At 36.6% G+C, this 26,055-nt stretch overlaps 2 protein-coding genes across 3 annotated transcripts; one reads left to right on the plus strand and one right to left on the minus strand.

Moving 5' to 3' along the window:
- The first annotated feature begins 1,684 nt into the window (after positions 1-1,684).
- glb1l (galactosidase, beta 1-like) lies at positions 1,685-16,775 on the plus strand. 2 transcript variants are annotated; one of them, XM_044131329.1, is made up of 17 exons: positions 1,685-1,766; positions 8,922-9,076; positions 9,315-9,484; positions 10,240-10,390; positions 11,648-11,708; positions 11,788-11,882; positions 11,956-12,136; positions 12,206-12,264; positions 12,347-12,468; positions 13,202-13,242; positions 13,314-13,432; positions 14,148-14,222; positions 14,301-14,390; positions 14,512-14,625; positions 14,759-14,890; positions 14,976-15,203; positions 16,362-16,775. In XM_044131329.1, exons 2-17 carry the CDS (start codon positions 9,014-9,016, stop codon positions 16,563-16,565), a joined length of 1,905 nt encoding a protein of 634 aa, XP_043987264.1. In that variant the 5' UTR covers positions 1,685-1,766; positions 8,922-9,013; the 3' UTR covers positions 16,566-16,775. The 2 variants fall into 2 exon arrangements, with proteins under 2 accessions (XP_043987264.1, XP_043987265.1); XM_044131330.1 differs by lacking the exon at positions 1,685-1,766 and adding an exon at positions 3,577-3,709 and having other exon boundaries at positions 8,986-9,076.
- An 86-nt stretch (positions 16,776-16,861) lies between these two features.
- On the minus strand, positions 16,862-23,165 carry ankzf1 (ankyrin repeat and zinc finger peptidyl tRNA hydrolase 1). Its single transcript, XM_044131328.1, has 15 exons — positions 23,026-23,165; positions 22,116-22,216; positions 21,925-22,027; positions 20,762-20,973; positions 20,571-20,683; positions 20,329-20,482; positions 19,066-19,288; positions 18,875-18,973; positions 18,612-18,794; positions 18,389-18,535; positions 18,019-18,295; positions 17,489-17,600; positions 17,242-17,409; positions 17,094-17,164; positions 16,862-17,002 (listed from the first exon to the last, which is right to left on the minus strand). Exons 1-15 carry the CDS (start codon positions 23,135-23,137, stop codon positions 16,876-16,878), a joined length of 2,202 nt encoding a protein of 733 aa, XP_043987263.1. The 5' UTR covers positions 23,138-23,165; the 3' UTR covers positions 16,862-16,875.
- Positions 23,166-26,055: the final 2,890 nt, after the last annotated feature.

Here is a 26,055-nt window from a genome sequence, read left to right on the forward strand (position 1 = left end):
AGTACTGAAAGTAATGAATGAAGAGACAGGAAATGGGTTTAGAGTTTAAAAATGTTACTGAGAAAAATGGTGATGATGATCAAACTGCCACAGAAAGAGTAAAAGCCTCTATTATTATCTGTATAAATACAGTGAATTTGGGCGATGCAGCCATTACTGCCTAGTTATTACAGGTCACACTGAGATAAACAAGTGTCCTTGTTGCACGTTAGCACAGCAGCCACCCTTACCACAATGGTGAGATCATGAGTCCTAAAAGCAAGTTGGATTTATTTTTATTGAGATCAAACATCATTTTTGGAAAAAGAAAAATGGATAAAAAGAGAAACGTGCAAACACAACCGGTGGTGGTTAAAATAAGACACTTTGAAGCATCCAGATTGCCATCTTCAGGTATTAAGGCGCCATCTAGTGTTGTCCAAAGAGTGTAAAGATGGTTCCTAATAAATATGGTTGGTGGTACTTCATTAAACATCACCACAGCATTGAATGCTTTTTTTAGGCAAATTGACATATATTTATGAACACAAAAGCTACAAAAATTAAATCTTTTGCTAAGTGACAGTCATTCAAAAACCCTTTAAAGGACGTTCAGGAAGAAACAAAAACAGCCCCTGAAGCTAAAATAAAGCAAGCTGTTCCTGAACTGGCTGCTTTGTCATTTTTCCATGCTGAACATAAAGGCAATTGTCCACAACTGACATACTGCATAACATGACAGCAGAGTGGGAGAGCAGTCATACACCAACTGAGGGTTCTCCTCATCCACACATTTAACTTATTTAGCTTTAAACGTCTGTTTAAGATAGAACAACAAATTCCCATATATTTTTATGGGTTCTAGTTGAAGGAGAAGGAAAAGACAGTTTAATCATTTTTACTAATGAAAGTCTCAAATATTTGGTGACCTTTGTATGTCAAAGGTCATCAGATATTGTGACCTTCACTCTGATACCCCTAAATAAAATCAAATAGAACCAATTCTACAGAAGTCACATAATTAGTAGGAAGATTCCACCTATATGTGATTTAATTTAATAAATGCAGCTGTTCTGCGAAGGCCCCTAAGATTTGTAAGTGAACAACATTAAAACAATAAATGCACCGGACAGGTCATGGATAACAGGATTCATAATAATTTATAATAGGGTTATTCTAATAGGGTTAAAAACAATGACTTGAGAGAGGTTTTTACATTTCATGGTTAAATCAATCTTCTAAAGATCGAAAGAGCATGTCACAACATCAGACGTACCAAAATATGGTTACCAAAGGGGCAGAGGTGGGTAGTAGCTAATTACATTTACTCTGTAACATTTACTTGAGTAATTATTTTTTTATTACAAAAAAGAGGTGTGAGAGTTGATTTACTGTATCATCTCATTTATTTTTGAATTGATAGGGAAATGTTTCTTATTTTTAGTTTATCATTTAAAACACCAAAATTGACACGTTTTTTTATCTACCTAATTTTGAATCAATTAGAAACGCAGCCAGTTGCTAATGACATGTGCAAAGCTGACAGAGAGACAAAACCTAAAGTACAGTGAAAAATTGCCCCACAAAATAAAGACTGAATAGAAAAGTGATTTTAAAAAAAAGTCATGCATTTCTTTCCACCCACTTCACAATTACGTGGCTTAATTGGGGATAAATAACGGGCTCTAGGACCTTGCCGCGAGAGAAAATAAACGTCACATGACAGTAGTTGTGAAGCGGGCAGGATATTGACTAAAATGTTGCTTCTTCAATAAGCATTAGTGCAGATGAAAGGGAAAAATATTAAACATGTGGTAGAAAATATTAAAAAAGCAATTAGTAAAGTAGAAAAATGGTCTTATGAATGGGGTTTTAAATTATCAGCAAGCAAGTCTTGTTATATGGTTGTCACAAAGAAGAGAAATATTAATATAGAAACAATAACATTATATGGACAGACTTTAGAAAGAGTAACAGAATATAAATATCTAGGTTTATGGTTGGACAGTTCTTACTCATGGAAAACACATATAGATAAATTAGAAACCAAGTGTAAAAAAGTTATTAATCTATTAAAGGCTGTGGCTGGAAATAATTGGGGGGCAGATAGACAGTCATTATTAAGCATATACAGGGCTCTCATGAGAGCAATAATAGATTATGGCAGTATTATATATGGAGCAGCAGCTAAAACGTCATTACAAAGAATAGAAAGATTACAGTGTAGAGCTTTACGTATATGTATAGGAGCAATAAAAACAACACCTATTAATGCTCTTTTAATTGAAACTGGGGAAACTCCTCTGGAAATGAGGAGAATTAAACTAGCTTTAGCATATTGGATGAAAATTAAAAGTAATATAGATGATAATGTGAATTCAATTATCTTACAAAATTGTTGGGAATATGTGAAGTTCCAAAGTAATGGATTTGGATGGATGGTTAGGAAATGGATTAAAATGTATGGATTGGAGGACAAGGAAATAGCTCAGTTTAATCCAACTATTCCTCCATGGTTAATACCAGAGGTTAATGTAGATTTGAAAATTAGCATAATGAAAAATGATTGGAATTTAAATGAAATAGGGATAAAGACTGATATTTATTTAAGAACTACATATAATAATTACCTTAAAAATTACACAGATGGTTCTAAGAATTTAAAAGGATATGTGGGAATAGGAATATATATTCCAGAGTTTAAAAAATGTATTTATAAAAGAATATCAGATCAATTGTCGGTTTTTACAGCAGAAATGGTGGCAGTTATATTAAGCTTACAGTGGGTGGAGGAGATTCGACCAGATAGGGTGGTGGCAGATTCCAAAGCAGTAGTAGAAAGTATCAAGGAGAAGGAAATAATAGAAAAGATTTGGTATTAGAAATTCATCATATTTTATTTAGATTATATAGTGGCATTGATGTTTGGTTTTGTTGGGTGCCAGCACATGAAGGAGTAAAAGGCAATGAAAAGGCAGATAAATTAGCTAAAAGGGCTTTAGAGGAGAAATAGCAATGTTAATTCCTTTTGGGAAAGGGGAAGGGAAATCACTTATTAAAAGTAAAGAAATGGAGGAATGGCAAAAAATGTGGAATGAAGATAAGAAAGGAAGAAGATTATATGAAGTACAAAAGTCAGTTCAAATTCGAAGCATTAATGAAAGAAACAGAAGAGAAGAAATAATAATAAGTAGATTAAGAATAGGTCATACCTACTTAAATGACATACTTTATTTAATAGGGAGGAAAAATAATGATAAATGTGAGAGATGTGGAGAGAAAGAAAATGTAGAACACATACTGATGAACTGTAAGTCATATGAACTCGAAAGGAAAGAATTAAAGAGAATAGTTAGAAGTATAGGGCATGAATGGAATCTTAAAGGTATATTAGGAAATGAAGGAAACATAACAGATATTCACAAATTAAGGAAAGCATTGTTTATTTATCTTAAGAATACAAAATTAAAAAATAGAATTTAATAGATGTGAAGTAATGCAGCTACACACTCATGTACAGTAGGTGGCGGTATGCACCTTAAAGTTGCTTGTGATCCGCCATAATAGAAAAGAAGAAGAAGAAGAAGAAGAAGCATTAGTGCAGGCGGGGCCGGAACCTGATGGGCGAGGTCCAGGGAGTCGGTGTAGTGGCAGTCGGTATTTAGCCGGGGAAATACCTCAACCGAAAGCTGGAAAGGCGGACATTTGAACACAACAAACAAAGAAGGCGGTAGGAGCTGATTTGGTGGATCACATAAGCTGTACATTGACTGTAGTAGCATGGCTTCTACATCAGGAGGAAATAGTGGAAATGAAATGGAGTGGATGATAGCGAGGTCAGCAAAAATGAAAAGAACAATCAGAAAGAGACATGAAAGAGCAAGAAGTTGGTCGGATGAAAGTGAGCCAGGAGCGGAAGGCAGTAAAAGGACAAAAATAAACCAAAGAGTGAGTTCGCGAGAACAAGATAATAGTAATACAGAAGTGGAATACAAAGTTATGGTGGAATTTCAGCAAGAAAGGGGTTATATTCATCCGATAAAGATAACCAAAGCAATAGAGGTAGAGATAGGAAAAATCAAAACGGCTAGAATCATGAACAACAGAAAATTGATAATTCAAGCTATCAGTGAGGCGCAACAACAGAAGATAATCAAAATGAAAACTCTGATGGGAGAAAGAATTAAATCATATATACCAGGTTATATGGCAAGGTTGAGAGGAGTAATATCAGGAGTTCCACTTGAAATGACAATGGAGGAGGTGAAAAATGAAATCAAAGGAGGGAGAATAACAAATGCCACCAGGATTAAAAGTAGAAGAGAAGGGGAACTCAAAGATACTATGGCTGTGATATTACAGTTTGAAAACAACATGCCAGAAAATATTCAGCTAGGATTCATGAATTATAAAGTTAGAGAGTACATCCCGAAACCGCTCAGATGTTTTACCTGTCAAAGAATGGGACACATTGCAAAAGAATGTAAGGGAAAAATTAGATGTGCAAGATGTGGAGGTCCACATGAATTTGGAAAATGTGACAAAGACGCTAAAATCAAATGCTGTAACTGTGGAGGTGATCACAGTGCAGCCTATGGTGGATGTATAGTTCAAAGGGAAGCTAGAGAAGCCCAGAAAATTAAGATAACAGAAAGAGTTTCGTATGCAGAAGCATTAAAAAGAGTAAAGAAAGATAGTACAAGAGGAATAAGACTGGGAGAAACGGATCAAAGTTACACTTCTCGGAACACAAATCAAGGACAGAATGATCAGAGACAAATACTAATGCCAACAACAAATACGAATAATATATGTTCACATAAATGTAAAATAGAGGAAAATACAATGATGGTGAAAAAAAGAAACTTTGTAGCATTTATATGTCATATTATTAATGTTACAGTTCAAATGAAGAAGAAAAGTGATAAAATAAAAGCAATAGTAACAGCAGCAGGGAGGTTCCTAGATATGAAAGAAATTCAAGCAGATCAGATTCATACCATTTTGAGTGCCACTGAAATAACAGAAAATGGTCAGGATTAGGATACAAGCTTTTCTAATGGTTCTTCATATTCTTCAATGGAATGCCAGAAGTTTAATAGCTAATGGACAAGAATTTAAAAAGTATATTTATGATTTAGAAATAATACCAGATATAATATGTATACAAGAAACATGGTTAAATTCAAACTTAGATTTTAAAATTCCTGGATATAACATAGAAAGACAGGATAGAAGTAATGGTAGTGGTGGAGGATGTGCCACCTTAATTAAGGAAGGAATAGCTTATAAGAAAACTCATTAAATAAACAATTAGAATGTATTAATATAGAAATATTTAATTTAAAGAAACACGGAAATATTAAAATCATAAATTATTATAATCCATGTAAAAATCTTGATAGTGAAATATTTAAAGAAATAGGAAAATTCATAGAAGAGAAGTTTGGTGTGGAGATTTTAATGCTCACAACAGTCTATGGGGTAGCAAGAAGACAGATCATAATGGTAAAATAGTAGAAGAATTAATGGATGAAAGGTCATTAGTTTGTCTTAATAATGGAAAAGGTACAAGAGTAAATATACATAAAAATACAGTTTCATGTTTAGATATTACATTAATATCTAACTGCCTAGTTAGTGCATGTGAATGGGATGTTAAATGGGAGTCTACACTAGGGAGTGATCACTTTCCAGTGAGTACAATAATTAATGATAATATAAATAGACAAGAAGAGTTAACATTAATAAGATGGTGCTTTAATAAAGCTGATTGGTTTAAATTTAAAACAAAATGTGAAGAAACAAGTCATATAGTAACATTAAAAGGTAATATTGAAGAATGTACAAATCAAATAGTAGAACATATTTTAAATGCTGCAAATTATAGCATTCCAAAAATAAAAGTGAAAGGTCAGAAGAAAGTAGTTCCTTGGTGGAATAATGAATGTAGTAAAACAATTAAGATCGTAATAAAGCTTTTAAAATATTACAGAAAAATTTAACAGTAGAAAACCTTATTGATTATAAAAGGAAAAGAGCAAAGGCTCGGAAAACCATAAAGGATGCAAAAAAGAAAACATGGAGAGACTATTGTTCATCAATAGGTTCAGAAATAAATTTACAGAATGTTTGGTCAATGTTAAGAAAAATGATGGGGAAAAGAACAATGTTAATATTCCATCCTTAGTTAGAGGACAGGAGGTATTAGTTCTAAATAAAGATAAGGCAGAGTTATTAGGAGAGACATTTGCGGCAGTTCATAGTGGTGATCACTTGACAGATACTCATAGAAGGCAGATGATTCAAAAACTAGGAAATCATAAAAATTCACTAGAAAAATGTCAAAATCTATGTCAACATTAGATATGAATATAACCATGAAAGAAATAAAAACAGTATTGAAAGGGACAGGATATTCAGCTCCAGGGGAGGACCAATTATGCTACGCTATGTTTCGACAGATACCGGAAGTAACACTGAAATTAATATTAAAATTATTTAATAAAATATGGAAAGAAGGATCGATACCAAATAGTTGGAAAAGGGCAATAATTTTACCATTTAATAAACCAGGTAAAGATCCTACCTGTCCAAATAACTACAGACCAATAGCTCTTACTTCTCATTTAAGTAAATGGATGGAAAAAATAATGGTTAATAGATTAGGATACTTCCTTGAGAAGAATAATCTAATTAATGGATACCAATGTGGTTTCAGAACAGGAAAATCAACAATGGATGCTCTAACTAGAGTCAGTAATGACATAGAGAAAGCTTTAAAAATGAAGGAAATAATGATTATAGTATTTTTTGACATAGAAAAAGCATATGACTCACTATGGAAAGAAGGATTACTTATAAAAATGAAACAGATGGGAATAGGTGGGAGAATGTATAATTGGATAGCAAATTTTCTGCTAGATAGAAAAATAAGAGTAAAAATTGGGAATGACTATTCAAATGAATTTAATGTTGAAAATGGAATACCTCAAGGTAGTGTAATTAGTCCAATTTTATTTAATATTATGATCAATGATATTTTTTATGATACTGATAAATGTATAAAATCTGCACTATATGCAGATGATGGGGCCATATGGATGAAAGGGAAAAATATTAAACATGTGGTAGAAAATATTAAAAAAGCAATTAGTAAAGTAGAAAAATGGTCTTATGAATGGGGTTTTAAATTATCAGCAAGCAAGTCTTGTTATATGGTTGTCACAAAGAAGAGAAATATTAATATAGAAACAATAACATTATATGGACAGACTTTAGAAAGAGTAACAGAATATAAATATCTAGGTTTATGGTTGGACAGTTCTTACTCATGGAAAATACATATAGATAAATTAGAAACCAAGTGTAAAAAGGTTATTAATCTATTAAAGGCTGTGGCTGGAAATAATTGGGGGGCAGATAGACAGTCATTATTAAGCATATACAGGGCTCTCATGAGAGCAATAATAGATTATGGCAGTATTATATATGGAGCAGCAGCTAAAACATCATTACAAAGAATAGAAAGATTACAGTGTAGAGCTTTACGTATATGTATAGGAGCAATAAAAACAACACCTATTAATGCTCTTTTAATTGAAACTGGGGAAACTCCTCTGGAAATGAGGAGAATTAAACTAGCTTTAGCATATTGGATGAAAATTAAAAGTAATATAGATGATCATGTGAATTCAACTATTCTACAAAATTGTTGGGAATATGTGAAGTTCCAAAGTAATGGATTTGGATGGATGATTAGGAAATGGATTAAAATGTATGGATTGGAGGACAAGGAAATAGCTCAATTTAATCCAACTAGCATTATTCCTCCATGGTTAATACCAGAGGTTAATGTAGATTTGAAAATTAGCATAATGAAAAATGATTGGAATTTAAATGAAATAGGGATAAAAACTGATATTTATTTAAGAAATACATATAATAATTATCTTAAAATTTATACAGATGGTTCTAAGAATTTAAAAGGATATGTGGGAGTAGGAATATATATTCCAGAGTTTAAAAAATGTATTTCTAAAAGAATATCAGATCAATTGTCGGTTTTTACAGCAGAAATGGTGGCAGTTATATTAAGCTTACAGTGGGTGGAGGAGATTCGACCAGACAGGGTGGTGGTGTGCACAGATTCTAAAGCAGTAGTAGAAAGTATCAAGGGAGAAGGAAATAATAGAAAAGATCTGGTATTAGAAATTCATCATATTTTATTTAGATTATATAGGGGTGGCATTGATGTTTGGTTTTGTTGGGTGCCAGCACATGAGGAGTAAAAGGCAATGAAAAGGCAGATAAATTAGCTAAAAGGGCTTTAGAGGGAGAAATAGCAATGTTAATTCCTTTTGGGAAAGGGGAAGGGAAATCACTTATTAAAAGTAAAGAAATGGAGGAATGGCAAAAAATATGGAATGAAGATAAGAAAGGAAGAAGATTATATGAAGTACAAAAGTCAGTTCAAATTCGAAGCATTATTGAAAGAAACAGAAGAGAAGAAATAATAATTAGTAGATTAAGAATAGGTCATACCTACTTAAACGACATGCTTTATTTAATAGGGAGGAAAAATAATGATAAATGTGAGAGATGTGGAGAGAAAGAAAATGTAGAACACATTCTGATGAACTGTAAGTCATATGAACACAAAAGGAAAGAATTAAAGAGAATAGTTAGAAGTATAGGGCATGAATGGAATCTAAAAGGTATATTAGGAAATGAAGGAAACATAACAGATATTCACAAATTAAGGAAAGCATTGTTTATTTATCTTAAGAATACAAAATTAAAAAATAGAATTTAATAGATGTGAAGTAATGCAGCTACACACTCATGTACAGTAGGTGGCGGTATGCACCTTAAAGTTGCTTGTGATCCGCCATAATAGAAAAGAAGAAGAAGAAGAAGAAGAAGAAGAAGCATTAGTGCAGTAGAAACGCAGAACACCAATTCTGTGAAAAGAGGTCGATAAATGGAGTGATGTCTGTGTTTTAGGTAAAGCTGATCCAAGGAGGCAGCGGACATGGCTGCTGCTTCATTCGTCTTTGCATTATGCACGGCGGTTTCAACTCTTTCTGGAAGTTTGGTAAGAAGGAAACTAACGTAGCTACCTCCTTACATTCCTCTGTTTTTTTTTTCTAGAACAGTTCAGATAAACTTCATGTTATCCTCTTTGACTGCAATCGTGTTTTTACCTACTAGCAGAGATTTAACAGCATCGATCAACATCTTTCTGCTTCCTTGTTTAAATCATGAAATTGACAACCAGATGCGTCAGTGTGCAGAACTTCCCATCACTTTGCATGCCATGCTTCTTCTCGCAGGTCACTGGAACGAGATCCTTTTCTATAGACTACAAGAACCACTGCTTCCTGAAAGATGGAAAGCCTTTTCAGTACATCTCAGGTAGCATCCACTACTCTAGAATCCCGCAGTATTACTGGAAGGACCGCCTGGTGAAGATGTACATGACTGGACTCAATGCCGTCCAAGTGTGAGCAAAACACATCCAACTTAATACTATAAACACAGATTGCTTTGTATACTCTTTGATCTTTTCCATGTCTTGTCCAGTTCCAGCTACTAACTTCAATATATTTTATTGGAATATTATGCGACAGACCAACATAAACAGTGCGTAATTGTGATGAAATAAGAAGGACACATGGTGTTTTCGTTTTCTATTAAAATAAAGTAAGAGAGAAATAGGTCGTGCACCCTCACCCCCTGACTATTCCTAGTCAGGGGGTGAGGGGCTCTCCACAGCATCATAAGGCCATCACCATGCTTCACTGTAGGGATCGTTTGTTTAGGGTATTGTGACGTATTCAGTTCCTGCAAAACATGGAGGCCAGATAGGAAATTTTTGTTCATGTGTGCCCTATTTGTTACAAAACTGGAAATAATTCTTTTTATTGCTTCCTTTGCTGCCATCTGTCCTTAAACATGAGATTTGTAGAGGGATAGGGCACAAATAAGGCAATTATTAAAATTTTAATTACCGGTAGTAAGAGTGAAAAAAGGCAACTAAGACTACATATTTTTAATTGTAAGAAGAAAAAGCAATAAAATATCTAACTTACTTCCATGGTTATACACTGTTTTGTTAGTCTGTCACATAGGATCCCAATAAAATACACAAAGATTTGTTGCTTTAACAAGAGCTAATAGGTTCTGGGGATATGAATACTCTTGCAAAACACCATCCATATATATAATAACCTATTTATTCCCACCTTGTGTTCTCAGATATGTCCCCTGGAACTTCCATGAAGCAATTCAGGGAGTCCACAATTTCACAGGAGACAGAGATTTGGAGCATTTTTTGAATCTGGCCAACCAGACAGGCCTCCTGGTCATCCTGCGTCCAGGACCGTACATCTGTGCAGAATGGGAAATGGTAATTTAAGTAACTTTGGTCATGTACTATATTTTCACATCACAGGCTAAAAAAGGAGCAACTCAATTGCACAACAAGACCTAAATTATACAAATAATACAATGTAACAAACATTTAAAGCAGCATTGTGAAAGTGACATTGTCAAAGAAAAACAAGACAATCCTCATGTCAAGTTATTGTTTTAACCAACAAACCATATCAAAACTGTAAATGTATGTCTTTCTAAAAGCCTGTTAAGAAAGGGGGAAAAAAACACAAAAGGGAGAACAAAAATAACCAGCAATGTGTGTCACAGTACAGTGTGACATGAGCCTGGATAATAGAAGATGTCATTAATGTAAAAAAATAATTTAAAAAATCAAATGTACAAAGTTTTAAACTTTATGACAGTGACAGACTGCTATTTTAATCTATTTTGTACATCCAGCCAATTTATAATAACTGTAATCTCAAATATGTTTACCAGACAAATAGGCATAAATCTATGTCCTTCTGGTGTTATCATTCCATTACATTCAAAGACATTTTGCATTAAGGTTTGAGAAATCCAATCTGAAATTTGAGAGTATTTATTTTTTCACAACAAGAAAACAAAAACAGTGTAAAAAAATTCCATATTAAAGATTCTCTATTGCACTCAGAAATAGAGACTGGAAAAATAGATTACATTTAAAATTGGTAATAAATAGTAAGTAAGGGTGGAAAGTTAGCATAACATAAAAAAAATATAAAAGACAACAAAAGGGTTGTATCAGGTGAAGTTTATGCAGAAGTTGAAAACCAGAGAGGCAAGTTTAGCAGCAGCCAATCAGAAATGCAATCAGAGCATTTATAAAAATAGAAACATTAACTGCAACATGAAAGTATGCAAACTGGACTGACCTGCTTTTCAAATTATAATGTGCTATCAAAAAAAGACATCTAAGCTCTTGGAAAGAGGGGTTAGAGAATAGTTAACAAGCTCATCCAAAACAAATGTGTTATCAGATTCCCTTGATTTATTTTCACATAGACACCACATAAGTGAGCAAGCTGGGAGAGTGGAATTAAATTTTATAGATCTACATGTCATCATTACATATATGAAAATTGTTTCTTAAAACGAGACCACAGTCAGAATATAGAGAATAAAGACGAAAAGGTTTACAACAGATCCCTGAGGAACGCCACTGACTACAGGTGAAGATTGTGATCTGATCTGTGATCCAAAAGTAATTTGCCAGAAACTAAATGTCTTTACTAAACCTATGTTCCAGGGTGGATTACCAGCATGGCTTCTTCAAAAACCAAACATCATACTTCGCTCAGCAGACGCAGGTAATCAGACACCAATATACCAATATGGTGTTTTCAAGAATATATTTATACATAGTTAATATACTTTCTTCTGTACCAGATTACTTGGAGGCAGTCAGCAGTTGGCTTGCTGTCCTCCTCCCCAAAATTAAACCTTGGCTCTACATCAACGGTGGCAACATCATCACTGTCCAGGTAAAATGACTCGGTTATACCAATAATCTCTAGCACATGATTGCAGGTAACAATGAATCAACCTTAATGGCAGGTTGAGAATGAATATGGAAGCTACTTTGCCTGTGACTACAACTACATGCGTCACCTGCGGACACTGTTCCGCTTCTTTCTGGGCGAGGACGTCGTTCTCTTCACCACTGATGGAAACACAGACAAGGAGATGACATGTGGATCATTGGATGGGTTGTATGCCACGGTGGACTTTGGCACAGGTTGGTGGTATTTGACTGTGTAATGGAAATGGGAGCTTCGTCATTCATTGTTGACCTGATTTCCCTCAGACACCAACATAACTGTAGCCTTCAAGCGCCAGAGACGATTTGAGCCTCAAGGACCCCTGGTTTGTTGCACATCAGTCCATCCGTCATCATCTTCTGACCCGGTGATGTTTTATGGATGTAATCGGTTTAGATGTCTTGCAGGTGAACTCAGAGTTCTACACAGGCTGGTTGGACCACTGGGGAGATCACCATGCCATGGTTGGAGCTCAGAAGGTCAGCAGAGTGCTTGAAGAAATGCTAACCATGGGGGCCAGCGTCAACATGTATGTCTCCTTGAACTCCCAGGCTTCCAGCTTTCCTTCTCTCTACACATATTTGATAAGTCAGCAGACCAAGGCATTGAAAGTGATTATATGTGTCTTCTAGTAGAGAGCCCAGGCTAATTATATACTTTTAGATATTTGAATTACATAATTCAGGGCATAGAGTTTTAGAAAATAATGAGAAAAGCTTGTTTTCAGCTAGAGGCACATATCTGGATGTGATAAAGTATTGTTAAACTATTCCCAGTGACTATCTTCTTTGCTTCCAACTTCTAAAAAACTTTCTTGTTATCCAAGTGTCATTAACAAACACTCCTCCAGGCTTTCTTAGGATATTAAAACATTTGTATTTTGCTATCCAGTCTTCGTACCAGGTCTTGATGGTGACCAGAGGAGGATAAATATTTTAGACCTAAATAGTAGATCAATGATATTTGAAAGTCAGTCACAGACTAAAGGACAGCTTAATCCCCAAATTGATTCAATACTAAAATTGGATACTAAAATACTCCTGAGCATTTTTTTTCAAAGTCTAATGAAATGCAAAGAAGCTGAGTGAAATTGATTTCTTGAACAATTTTTATGTCTCTTGAGGAAGTTTTTAATGCCTGAATGCTGCTCATCTTCCACCAACCTGAGTTAAGATTGGTATGAAGATAGAGACAGAACCTCACAGCTTCTACTAATGATATCTTTCTCAGAACTCATGTTCTCTACCCCTCTTTCCTCTCAGGTACATGTTTGAAGGAGGGACTAACTTTGGCTACTGGAACGGTAAATACCTTTATTTTCATGGTTTTTAACATTAGTGTGGAGATCTATAAAGGCTCACTCCTCTTTTAAAGGTGCTGATCATGACAGCAGGTTCCGCTCTGTGGTGACAAGCTATGATTACGACGCCCCACTGACTGAGGCAGGAGACCCCACAGAGAAGCTGTTGGCCATCAGAGATGTCATAAAGCAGGTAACGGTGATGGAATAACTAAACAAGTTACAAGTAATTCTCAATAATTAGATAATCAAAAAGTTTATTTATTTATTTTATCTCAAAATGTGAAACTCTTTTTTTAGTTAACTGCACACTAACTAATACATTTCACAACCCTGATGATAACTTAGTTAATGAAAAGCCAACATTCACTGTCAGGATTTTGAATATTACATTATGCCAAGAAGAAAGGAATTTTAATACAGCGTCTTGGTAAAGTATGCTCATGTAATTTTGAGTACATGAGCATAGAATCCTTTTGCATGAAATACTGCATCACTATTTAACAGGCTGTGCTTCACAAACCTCTTAAGGCTTTCTCAACATTAGTGTTTTTTCTTCCACACAACTTTTCCATTAATATGCATAATTATATTGCTGTGTGCATAGAACGTGTCTTTAGCAGTGATCTTTTGAGACTTATCCCCCCGCCCCCCGGTAAAAATGAAAAGTCAGCAGCTTTTCCATGATTGCATAATTTGTGTAATATTCTAATCTATGTGTGAAAAGCAAAATTTCCACTTTAGGCCATCATCATCGAAATGAATAGGAATAAACTCTTAGTGTGTAGCACTCAGTATTAGTTTTTGAACTAAATTACTTGAATAAACCAGCTTTTGAGTGATATTCTGATTTGTTGAGATGTCCTGATTGATTTTGGTAAAAGTAACAAATCATTATTTATCGTTAGTTTAGAGACATTCCCGCTGGTCCCATGCCGCCAGCAACTCCTAAGTTTGCCTATGGCTTTGTCACGCTGAAAAAGGTAGTTAAATGTAATCAAGATTTTAGCCAAAACACATTTTAAAATGTTTGAGTGACTCATTATGATCTATTTTTACAGATTGGAAACATTAGCAGTTTGCTAGATACAATTTCTCCTCTTGGGCCGGTCCAATCCAAGTATCCTCTGACATTTGAAGAGATGAAACAGGTATGGTGCTATTCTGAAGTCAACAACAGAGAAAAGGCTAGCAGCATAGAGACAGTAGACCTCTTGAAATAGAGAAAACTAGACTGTTGTGTCTGCAACCTGTCATGTCCATTGTGTCCAGTACTATGGGTACATGCTGTACCGGACCACGCTGCCCCACGACCTCACAGAGCCCACGCCACTTATATCGCCGCTGAATGGGGTTCATGACCGCGCTTATGTGTCAGTCAATGGGGTAAGAGCTTTCTGTGAACTTTTGTTCGTCTAGTCATCCAGATTTCCAGGTCAGTGCAGAAAATACAGATTAAAATTATAAATCTAAGTATAGTGTTGTCATTGTGGAAGCTAATGTAAATGTGTTCAAACAGGTTTTCCAGGGGTTGTTACAGAGAGATACCGCACTCGTGATGAATGTTACAGGAAAACAGGGGGACACGTTGGATATTCTAGTTGAAAACATGGGCAGAGTTAACTTTGGCAGTAAGATCAACGACTATAAGGCAAGGCAACATTGAATATGACTGTCAGTCAAACTCTACACATAGAAACTATGGTTCTCTTGCTAACGGTATTTCTGTGTTTTAGGGCCTGGTGAGCAACTTGATCTTAGGTAAAGATGTACTGACAGACTGGAAGATCTACCCGTTGGACATTGACGCAGCCATTTCAAGAGGATGGCCTCATTCAAACAGTCGGAAGTACGAACCATCCCCACAAAGAGAACCTTCAGCTGGACCCACCCTTTACATGGGGACCTTACAACCGAACGGGCTAGCATGGGACACTTTTCTCAAGCTCATTGAATGGACAAAGGTAATTCATCATCTTATTCCTACACATGTATCGGCTCCTTTGGTACAGATATGTAGAAAGCCTTAAAACAGCCTCGTCGCTGAAAATCTGGAGATATTTCCCTTTGGTGCTGATTATGTTGCCATTGCACTACTTTTTTGCTGACTCAATAAAAATGCTTGTATGCCCAACCAAGAGTTGAGGTCATTGGCATCCTACATTTTTATTTTGCAGGTCAGAAGCTGGAAAGTTTGGGAACCAGTCTTAGGAACACTGCAGCTAAGAAAGGACTCAGAAAGTCTCCATAAACTTCTAAACATCTAATTTAGATGTCAACTAGTTGTTAGAGAGGCATGACAGGACTAAGCTTTTTCTGTTCTACCATCACAGAATATAAACATGACGATTCTTAAATGTTATGTGTTCTTTGGTCAAATCAGACAAAGACTGAGCTTTTCAGCAACAAACACTCCAGATGGACCAATCTGACATGAAACAAGCTATGAATGTGGAAAATCTTCTCATGCCCACTGTAAAGCAAGATGCTTTGGGCCAGTTTCTCTTCTAAAGACCCTGGCACCATAAGTTCTCTGATATCCATAGACATTTGAAATACAGATGTAGCAAACTCTACCAGTGAGCTGAAAATGTAAAAGAAAGCACCTCATGCTGACTTAAGTACAGTTGCAGAGCTGTGATGGTGTGGGCCTGTTTCTCCTACAAAGGGTCAAGGAACCTTGTTAGAGAGCATGAATTATTTGAAATACCAGAACATTTTAAATAAAGGAAAACTGAACATGGGTAATTTTTGGGCCTACCTAAAACCTGTGGCCACCAGAATGAGTCACCAGACACAAACCTTCCTCAATAACCATCTTTTTCACAAAACACAGCTGTACAAGGCATTAAACATAAAAACTGGGGCAGGTTTGTACATTATTGTAACATATGCATTTCTTAACATAAGATTGTTTCTGACTAAATACAATCAGATTTTTTTTGGTTGGATTTAATTTTTTCAGTGTGAGATAATGCTACTGCAATAAAAGATACGTTTATTTTACGGCTTTTACCGCATATCTGCCAGGGCTTCCAATAAGTGTGGAGGGAGTAATGACTGTTTTTATAGGCTTTTGTTGTGAGAACAATAAATGAAGTGTTGTTTTTTTTTCCAATCAGGGCCAGGTTTGGATTAATGGGGTGAATTTGGGACGATACTGGCCAGGGAGGGGCCCCCAGCAGACTCTGTACGTCCCCGGGCCCCTGCTCAGCACCAGTCTGCCCAACAACATCACGTTACTGGAGCTGGAGGGAGCCCCAGCACACCTGCGGATTGTTTTTATGGACCGGCCTCAGCTCAACGCCACTGCTGGGAAATCCTGACTAATAACATGAGCAAATAATTCTTGCTTTACTGCTGCCAATTCTTCATGCGCTCCACTGTCTGGTTCTTTAACTTTGGTCATAATATTTAATCAATCAGCTTTACGATCATCCCACAGACATTCTTAGCAGCACATTATGTAAATACCTTGTATGATAATTTGATTTTTTTTAACAGTGTGTTTTATTAAATTATCTTGAATAATTTTACAAAATCAAAATTTTTGTTTTTACCAAAAATAAAAAGAAACTTGAGAAGCCTTTTACTTTTAACTTCCTATCACCTAGATTCATTTTTCCCCACTACGCATTAGGACTTGTTTGGAGGAGCATTTGCTTTCCGATGAGCCTGCACGCATCGTGGGGTGCAGAATGCAAACTCCAGGTAGTTAAAGGGGATTTTCCCGAGCAGAGATTCTCCACATGACCAGCACCTCCTGTTGAAAAGAAGAAAATGTCACCAAATATCAGAAAACCCTGAAAATACGCCCATCAAAACCTGTAAATCTTCATCTCTAGGGAACTCACTGGACATTAGAGAGGCTGACCCCTGATGCAACCACTTGTTCTGCCAACCTTTTCTCTGCTGCCAGCGCTCTCTATGATCAAAGAGCAAAACAATGACACATCCACAGTGCTTTTACTGAGATTCCAGCTTAACGGCATGTTTTCTCACCTTTTCCCGATCTGTCAGAGATGCAAACCTTTTCTTCTCCTCTGCTTCCAACTCCTGTTTCCTCTTTTCCTCCTTCTGCTCTTTCTCCCGCTGCTTTCTCTGAGCTCTTTGGGCCTTTTTCTTCTCCACCTTTTTGGATTCAGTTTCTGCCGTTACAGGCCCAGGGATCTGGAGTTGCACAGCGGGGAAATCGTAAGCTTCACCGCTTCCATTTGATGAAAATCACAGTCAGGCACTTTATTCTCACCTGTGCCTTGCTGTAGTCATACTTATCAGGGTTCTCACCCATGTATTTACGAAAGACGTTCCTAGTGTCTTTGTCGGGTGCGACGATATACGGCGTCTGGCCTTTGTTATCTCTGTGAAGAGATATTGCAAAGTTAGAGAATGGGCTACAACCATGAACTTCAATATATTTTACCAGACTTCCCGTGGAGACTTGAAAAGCCTGAAATGTTCTTTCAATTTCGGAGAATTTTGGATTAATACTCCAGGATCAGAGTTTGAGTTTTCAAATTTTAAATTTTACTCCATTGAAAGTAGTTCAAAGGAGTAAACTACTTTCAAAGGAGTAAATTGAAAGTAGGCAAAAATTCAGAAATTTTTGTCTGAATTCCTAGAAACAATTGACAGCTTTTTGCTCTGATTTCTACTTAATTTTGACAAGACTTGAGGTTTGTCTAACTCGTTGATAATTTGTTTTCCTTCATTGTGGAAATAAAAATAAGTGATTTTCTCTTCTTACGGTACTGCCTGGGACTACAGAGTGGTTGATACCTGCAAGCAGGATTTGCTCCTGCATGTAGGAGCAGCCTGACGACGGCCTTCTGTGCAGCTGCTGCAGCGACATGCAGCAAAGAAAACCCTGATGAGTCGATGGGTTTATTCAGGAGGTTTAAAGGGGCTGTAGAGATATTTTCCTCCATCTTTTCAGGATGGTCCATCGTTTCCTGAGGTAGCTGAAGGAGACTGCAGAGAGCACCTACATCTCCAACTTTGCATGCAGTAAACAAAGCATCCCTGAGGCCGTAATCAACTGACTCATCAACGGCTTCTAAAGAGATAAAACAGATTTAATGACCACTTCAGAGCACTCGGTGCTGAAGAAATGATGCTGTAACAGACAAATTTAGGCATCTGTGCTCACCATCTAGTTGTTTTTGCCCCTCTGGTTTCTTCTTCCTTGTTTTTACCGATTGTTCCTGGTGAGGCATCTCCTCCTCTTCTTCTGCAGGCGTAGCCTCGGGCACCACGTCTTCTAGCTCACTTGCTCCAGGATTCATGCTTCCTGTTTCTGTTGAAGATGGGGTTTATGTCAGCCATGTTATGAATGTTTCTCTGGTATTTAGTTAGTTAGTTACTAGACTAACCTTGATTATGACGTTTGCCTTGCTCCTTGTTTCTCCTCCTCCTCTTCCTCCGCCTGGATGGATGCATTTCATGCTCTCTGAGGTCCAGGGTTCCTATCGTGAGCTCCACCATCTCCAGCTGGATTTCCTCTCCCTCGTCATCTGAGCTGTCATTATTTTCTTCCCCTGGTGCCAGCAATATATCTGTGTTAAACAAATTAAAACATTATTGCTCAGCATAGCAACACAATTCCCTCAGAGAGGCTTTCAGGATTAAAACGTACCTTTCTGGTCACCCGTGATTTTCTGTGCTGCAGCTTTGGGCTTCTTCGTCCATGCCGTCTTAGACGGACTTAAAACAGCAGACACGTCCGCGTCTTTCCCTGCACAGTCATAGTTAGGATTATTCAATAATTACCCTGGATTTACAGAAATAGACAACATGCTACTGCTCTAAACATGTATTTAAACACACCATACACCTGGACAGTAGAGAGGACCTCGTGCACCCGCTGCACTTCCCTAAACGTCGCCCTGCGCGTGACGATGGGAAGTGAGCGGACCCGGGGGTCACTTTTTTGGAGGGGACCCCCGCGGCCTCCAAAGAAGATGGTCTTGTTGTAGCTGGGAGCTCGAACAAACACGGCAGAGGCCCTGTTCAAGTGTTCAGCCCAGGTTAGGAGAAGATCCTGAATGTCCTGCAGAGAGTCGGGGAAGCTCTGAATAATCTCTGTCAAAAACTGAAACTCACTTAGATCCATTGCAAACAGAGCGATACAGTCCAAAGGTTAATTTGGTGATTATGGACTATGTCTCCTTAATAAGTTTCTGAAAATCTAAATATCATATATGGCCAATAAAAAATATATTTTAAAAGAAAAGAAAAAAAACACAAAATGTCATAGCTAAAGAAGCAGGCTGTTTACAGAGTGTTGCATCCTAGTATTTTAAAGCAAAGTTAGGCAGAGGGAAAAAGTGAGGTAGAAAAACATGCAAAAGCAACAAGGATGAATAAAATCCAAGATCACAGTAAGATTTACATTTTAAAGATCTTACTTGTCCTCGCAAGAAAATGATTACAGTCTCATGGCTGAGATGAAAAGTGATATCTTTATAGAAAAATGGTCTTCAATTCAAGCATTCATTTCAAACCACAACTGATGGAAATTACAATTCCTCTGTATTTTTATTTTATCTTTTTATTTTATTTTTTTTCTCTTTTCAGTTATTTATCTTTTTTTTACTATTATCATTGTTTTTTCTTTAAGACCCTGGACAAACAAAACCCTTTTTAAAAATATAACATGAATTTCTACATGTAATCTGTAAGATGTGTGAGATGTGACATGCACTGGAAAATCTGAATAAAAAAGTTCAACAAAAAAAAAAAAAGCAACAAGGATAACAGCTGCTCCAAAAGTTGTAGCCTGGATAATGTTCAGATTCAAGTTTTGAGTTATTTTAACACTGTTTAACAAAATAATCAACTCTAGATTATAAATGTCAGGATATGTTCCCCTGTAAAGCAAATGTATCTGAACAAAAACAGTAAATACCTAAGATTTGGTCAATTTGAATGGGGAAGATTTTAATATAAACTCAGTGATAAAGAATTATCTAAACATAGGCTAAAAAGGGAAAGTAAAAAGTGCATATGTATTGTTTTTGTGATGGTTAAGAGCCATCTGCTTAATAACTTTGCAAAATAATGAGGCAGATGAATGCTCTGTAACCTTGCCTTAACTAGCGCTGCCTCGTTGTATCTCCTCAGAGTCGCTCCTGCAGATCTCGCCATATGGCTGCGGTTCTGGGAATCTCGCAGTCCTTGGGCAGTGCCTCTCTTTGCTCGAACCGTGTATCGATGGAAAGTCTTATGATCGAGAACTTGTTTTCTAAAACAGAAAAAGGTTGTGATAATTTGACGACAATGGACAGCTTAGTTCGTTATTATAATTACAGTGATCTGAAAGATGAACAAACCCTTCGAAGATGGCTCCAGCAAAATGTCCGCCGCCCGTCATGAGTATGACCCAGACAGTTTTCTGATTCACACTCTTCAGAGAGGAAACTACATCGTGCTCATCAGAATCTGCCTGAAATATGCAATTGGAATAAATAAGCAGAAGTAGTGAAGAGGAATCCCAACGTGAGGTGTACCTGCTGAGCTTCACCTTTCCCATAAGCGCACAGCGATGGATGGACAGATATTCTCCTGCGGAGTTCTGAAACACCACCTTACTGTTGAGCCGGCCAGTTGTTGCATTAGGCTCAGCTGAACTCTCATTGTCAGTTCCGGTAATGTTACTCCCGGTTCCTCTGCCGTCACTATCCGTGTCCTCTTCATCAGAGTCAGACTCAGACCCTGAGATACTCGACAGGTCTCCTGCAAAGTCAAAGAAACAATTATATTTCCTAATTCCTTTTAAAAACCTTCACACTAAGGAAAGCTGATTGTGTAAATATTAGACACCCTTTATATTAGCCATGTTTTCCTGCTCTAGCTAGACAATTGCTCTTGCATATAAAACTAGATTTGACTCGGCTGCTTTTTTTCTTAGTGAATAAATTTATAATTTTTGGATTTAATTTGGTTATCAAAAACAATAACAGCAGAAATCTGTAAGGTGGCAAAAATGTTTCATGTCACTGTCGGTACACTAGCAGTGCTGACTACTTGAAGCTTTTTCAGAGATACTAGTAAACTAGTGCAACTAAAAAAGGAGGGAAAGAGACAGACTGAAGTGTGCACTAATCGACTACTCATGGTTATTTTGGACATATTAATGGACACTAAAAATGTCAGCTAGTTAAAAAAAATGCACATTTAAGCATATAACGTTTTGTAAAAGAAAAAAAAGTAGCCAGCAAATATGCCACTTTGGTGCATTAGACATTTTTAGTTACTCTAGTTCACTAGAACAGTGGGGAAAAATACAAACGTAAAACCTATTTTTACACTTTACTAGTCAACTTTTGAAATTCTCAGTTAAAACTACTTAGCTTGTGTGCTACTAAACTAGCAGGTAGGATATGTATTGACCACTTAAGCGACACAGTCATTGAATAGTTCAGTTTAGTTGTAAACCTATGTCAAAAAGTTGTTTAGCCGCTATACTTTTGTAGTACTAGTGTGGCACTTTGACTGACTACTAAGACTTCTGCTCCTAATAGTTGGAAAATGTGTTACTAATAATAGTGTTTTTGAATTAGTAGAGTATTTTTTAGATATTTGTTGAGTGTTATTGGGAGCTAGTGGGTGAAAATGACATTTGACATAAAGGATTTCTAATATTTACACAAACAGATTTCCATCAGAGCGCCATCGTTTCCCCACCGGCTCTGGTTTTCTTCTCAAACTCTTCTGCTGTGATGGGAGGCAATCCTGCCATCTTTTGTCTTAAATTAAACCGATGCCAGTCAAGCTTGTAGTGCTCCCTCTGCAAAACAAACACAACCCACTATAAACTGGTGTTGCTCAACCACACACACATCTGTTTCACAGAGTGTTTAACCGGATGGGGTCACCTGTTCCTCTCTGTTATCAAAGGAACATTTGCAGGCTGAGCAGGTCATTTTGTCTGACACCTCTCTGTTCCAGTCGTCATGTGGACCTCTAATTGTCACACCTGCAAAGTGACATGAACCAGAAATGAACAAGAAAATTCTCATTGTCATAATGCACAAGATGCAGAGTATATCCATAAAATACAATGTCATTGGGATTCTATTATTTTAATAGTTCAATTCATAAAGGATAAAGTGCCATGTGATTTGGAACCACCACATTAACACTGACTGTGAAAAATTTACACAGGTTCTCAAGCAAGCAGGATTATGAGCCTCTACACTTTCCCTCCAGACTTTGGGACTTTGATTTTTAACAAAATGTAACATTTTGTAAATCTATAAAGAGAACTTTGGACCACTGAGCAACAGAAAAATAATTTTCCTCCTTAGCCCACAAAAGAAGCTTCTTGCAAGCTACAATTCTGGGCTTGTTAACCTCAATTCTCTCAAAAAGTAAACATCTACCTTCTACTCAACTTTCCATTTAATGTGTTTTCTACAACCATCTTCTTTGGCACTGACCTGTGGCTTACCCTCCTAGTGAAGGGTGTTAATTACTGTCTGCCAGGCAACAGTCAAGTCAGCAGTTTTCTCTTTGCTTGTGATGTCAGGACTATAAAATTTCTTAATTAAACGGTATTTTTGCAACTCCAGCATAATGGTCTAATTTTCTGAGCAACTTATTTTTGGCTTTTCATTTACTTTGAGCTATAGTCATCAAAATTAACAGGACTGCCTTTGAAATATATTGCTCTGTGAAAGAATGAATGAATATTTGATGTCTTACCGTTTTGAATTATATTACAGTAAATCAGCTCTTTGCTGGTATTCTAACTTGCAGAGCTTCACTTGTACAGATCATACTTACAGTCTGTAGATGAACCAGTCTCCTTCAGGACAGAGTTTACCTCCCTCAGCTTAAAAGCTTCTTCATTTGAGCACAAGTCGAAGATGGAGCGGAGGTCGGTACAAGTTGTCATTGTTTATATATTTTTTTTTTCTGTTCTGATAAAAAAAAATTACAGACAAAACAATATACCAGGATAGTCTTTTAAAAATACAGTACACAGATACAGAGATAGCTTACTATTAGCCATTCGATTCTTGGTGTATGCAGTAAAGAGAACATACACTCTACGATTCGAAAACAAAGTGTAAACCAATCTTTAACAGTGTTTTTTTTAAGCTGCCGTTACAATTATTTGACAATGTGTCCTGCTAACGACACGTGTAGAAATAACAGCTGGTTTATTCTCTTCAAAATGAAACACGACTTCTTAATAGTTTTAACTCTTCCAACAAAGCTTTAGCGCCTATAGAAGTAATTAATAAAAATGACCTAAAAATAAATAGTAACTCATAAATTACGGCGCGACGACTGTGCTTTGTATATTGGAGCAAAGGTTGCTGACATACAGAAGGGAACACTGTACAAAGGCACAGTAAATCAATAGCAATTGAAATTTTAAGCATATAATCATCTTTTCAAAAAAGTTCTGATTTAAATTTCAATTCATTTTTACATATATAAGCGATTTCCAGTCCGTGTCACCGGTATTGCTTAAGTTAGGGTGACCAGATTTGGGTTTCTGAAAAGGAGGACACTTCTTTTTTTGTTGGCGGGGGGGTAGAATCGGCGGACAAACATGCGCCAACGGGGGGAGGTAACACTATGTAATGTGTTTTGAGGCAGTTCACCAAAATCCCGGACGATTTTGAAATTCCCCCCGGACATTTTTTTAGTTCTGAAAAGTAGGACATGTCGGGGAAAAAGAGGACGTCTGGTCACCCTAGCTTAAGTATTTATTACTCCAAACACTTAAACCTGACTGAACTTAAAATTAGACAGAAGGGAACAAAACCTACCGGTTTTCCTCCTGAATATAGGCCCAAACAGGACCAGTACAAAATTCTATGAGGTCTTAACAGAAGTACACTTCAGGGCCCTTTTACAGCTATGAATAATAGGAATAACGCTTATGAAAGAGACTTGGATAATGTAATGTTGTTGTCTAAACAAGCTTTAATAGCCAATGTACATTGACTTCCTTACCACAGCTTTTAGGGGTACAGCCAATCAGCACCAAGGAAAATTAATGGCAGACCTGGTTTGACTGCTTTGCAAGCACCAACCTATAGCCTTTGAAGTAGCATTGCACTTTGATATTTCAGCTTTCCAATTAGCATTTTTTAGCATTTAATTTAGCTATGATATGTACAAAAATAATCTACAGATACATTTTTGTCACATTATAGTACTTCATTACAGTGACGTGCGGTGAGGTTCATAGCTGGTGAGGCACTGACGTCATCAGAATCAGATTTGCAAATAGATGCATAGATTGACAGCAGTTTACAGGTTATGTTTCACTTCTGCATCCTTACACATACAAACTGTAGCTCACAAAACACACATTTTCTTAAAATACAAAACAAAATAAATGTTATTACTGTCTTACCTTACCTAAAAAAATCACTATCTCTATTATAATCTATCGCTGCACTTGACTTGCTTCCCGAATCGTTTAGCCTAGCTCGCTGTCACTTACTCGGCAGTTGAGGAGTGAACAAGACGAACGTCTGGGATCTTGAGCGCCCCCTGCCATGAGGCAAGAGAACTGCCTGCCTCACCTCGAACCTGTTCTCTGCCGTTTATAATCGCTCATTACACGAAACATGTTACACAAACACAGTTGGTGACAAAAAGCACTGTACATTATATACATAAGCTAAATTATTGGAAATAAGTTCACATATTAAATTTGTTTAAACCATTTTATTGACGCCGTACAGCAACATGCTCTCTCCGCTTAGCAGCCAGCGCAGAGCCAGGGGTTGCGCAATCCAAGGTGAGGCAGAGCTGCTGCCTCACCGGCATCGCTTCCAAGCATTTGAATGGGAAAATAAGAAAATTCAGCGATTTTGAACAAATAAAAATCGAAATTGGTGAAGCTACATGAAAAATAAATATTTTTTAGTACAAACCACCGGATGAATATAACAATTTAAATTACTTTATGATTATATATTTTCTTTCTTTCCATGATGGCTGGTGAGGCACTGCCTCACCTGCCTCCCCTGACCGCACGTCACTGCTTCATTATGATGTGGTGCCAGGTTTATCCTGGCACTATGACTATGTGGTATTTCACTGCCATCTGCCATTTGGTAATGACTGGCTCCCACCTGGCCACTTCTGGCCTTATTGGAGGTCTGTGGCCTACAATTTCTTTGACTTCAGGTTTGGTTTCTGCTCTGTCAACTATAAAACTTTATACAGGTTTTATGTTTTGTTCTAAGGTTTCATAAAATTATCAAGTTGTAAATCACAAGGATTATTAGTGGAAATAAAATGCACCTAAACTCAGTTTGTGTCATGGAAAAATGTGAGAAAACTAGTAGGTTTGCATTTCTTTCACAATCACAAATTGTGAAAACACTTTCCACCTTGTCATGTGCTTTTTGTGAGGGGAAAAATAGGCAATTTCATACAAATCAGTTTTAGAAGTAAATTGTTAGTACCATTAAGTGGACACATATCAATTTCTAAAGGTCCAAGATTTAATTTTTTTTTTAATGTGCAGCCCCTCCATATTTCCCCTCTGCAGGCCTGTCACACTTCAAATCTGGATTTGGAGTTTTATTTCAGAAAACAATTTCCAGAAAAGCCCAGTATACAAATAACTAACACCATATGTATGTAAAGATGGAATAAAAAAGTAGCTTTGGTGGAAGTAAAGATTTTATTGTTTTTATTTATGTAAAAAAAAAAAAAAAAAAAGACAGCAAATTACTGAGTACAACTAAAAGAAAATAACTCTCCTTGGAAATAATTTACTTTTTTCTTGATTTTCTTTTTGACTTTCTGGTTGTCACAGGACTTGGAGCTTGTCCTGTA

The sequence above is a fragment of the Gambusia affinis genome, linkage group LG11, assembly GCF_019740435.1.
Source record: "Gambusia affinis linkage group LG11, SWU_Gaff_1.0, whole genome shotgun sequence".
Lineage (NCBI taxonomy): Eukaryota > Metazoa > Chordata > Actinopteri > Cyprinodontiformes > Poeciliidae > Gambusia > Gambusia affinis.

Coding starts and splice junctions, on each gene's coding strand:
- glb1l (XM_044131329.1), top strand. CDS start 9,014: ATGGCTGCTGCTTCATTCGTCTTTGCATTATGCACGGCGGTTTCAACT. Junction 13,433..14,147: donor TCAGAGATGTCATAAAGCAG/GTAACGGTGATG, acceptor ATTTATCGTTAG/TTTAGAGACATTCCCGCTGG. Junction 14,223..14,300: donor GCTTTGTCACGCTGAAAAAG/GTAGTTAAATGT, acceptor CTATTTTTACAG/ATTGGAAACATTAGCAGTTT.
- ankzf1 (XM_044131328.1), bottom strand. CDS start 23,137: ATGACAACTTGTACCGACCTCCGCTCCATCTTCGACTTGTGCTCAAAT. Junction 22,217..23,025: donor GACTGGTTCATCTACAGACT/GTAAGTATGATC, acceptor GTCACTTTGCAG/GTGTGACAATTAGAGGTCCA. Junction 17,601..18,018: donor GGAGCAAATCCTGCTTGCAG/GTATCAACCACT, acceptor ATCTCTTCACAG/AGATAACAAAGGCCAGACGC.